This window comes from Bison bison, unplaced genomic scaffold (genome assembly GCF_000754665.1).
Source record: "Bison bison bison isolate TAMUID 2011002044 unplaced genomic scaffold, Bison_UMD1.0 scf7180017864270, whole genome shotgun sequence".
Lineage (NCBI taxonomy): Eukaryota > Metazoa > Chordata > Mammalia > Artiodactyla > Bovidae > Bison > Bison bison.
In genome coordinates, this window is record NW_011494842.1 from 1,244,492 (window position 1) to 1,244,743 (window position 252).

The 252-nt window shown below is 68.7% G+C and overlaps 1 protein-coding gene across 1 annotated transcript in view; it reads right to left on the reverse strand.

Moving 5' to 3' along the window:
• ZNF451 (zinc finger protein 451) overlaps positions 1-126 on the reverse strand; it is an 89,192-nt gene extending 89,066 nt beyond the window's left edge. Inside the window, exon 1 of the mRNA XM_010848704.1 lies at positions 7-126. Coding sequence (XP_010847006.1) covers positions 7-126 — 120 coding nt within the window. The remainder of the gene's footprint in view (positions 1-6) is intronic.
• Between the last annotated feature and the right edge of the window lie 126 nt (positions 127-252).

Sequence of the window (252 nt, forward strand, 5' to 3'; positions counted from 1 at the left end):
CCGAGCCACGGACGCCGCGGGCGTAAAGGGATGCACGCCGCTTCCCGGGAAGAGCAGCCCGCTAGGCCCGCGGCCCCCAGCCTCCCTCGCGCCGCCCAGGCTTCCCGCCCCCGCCGCAAAGACCATTGGGAACTGTAGTTCGGGCCAACTCCCCCGACGCAAGGGCTGCTGGGAACTGTAGTTTCGCCCACACCGAAACCTCCCCAAGAGGCATTGGAACGGCGCGGGGAAAAGACCCTAACCCTTGGAGGG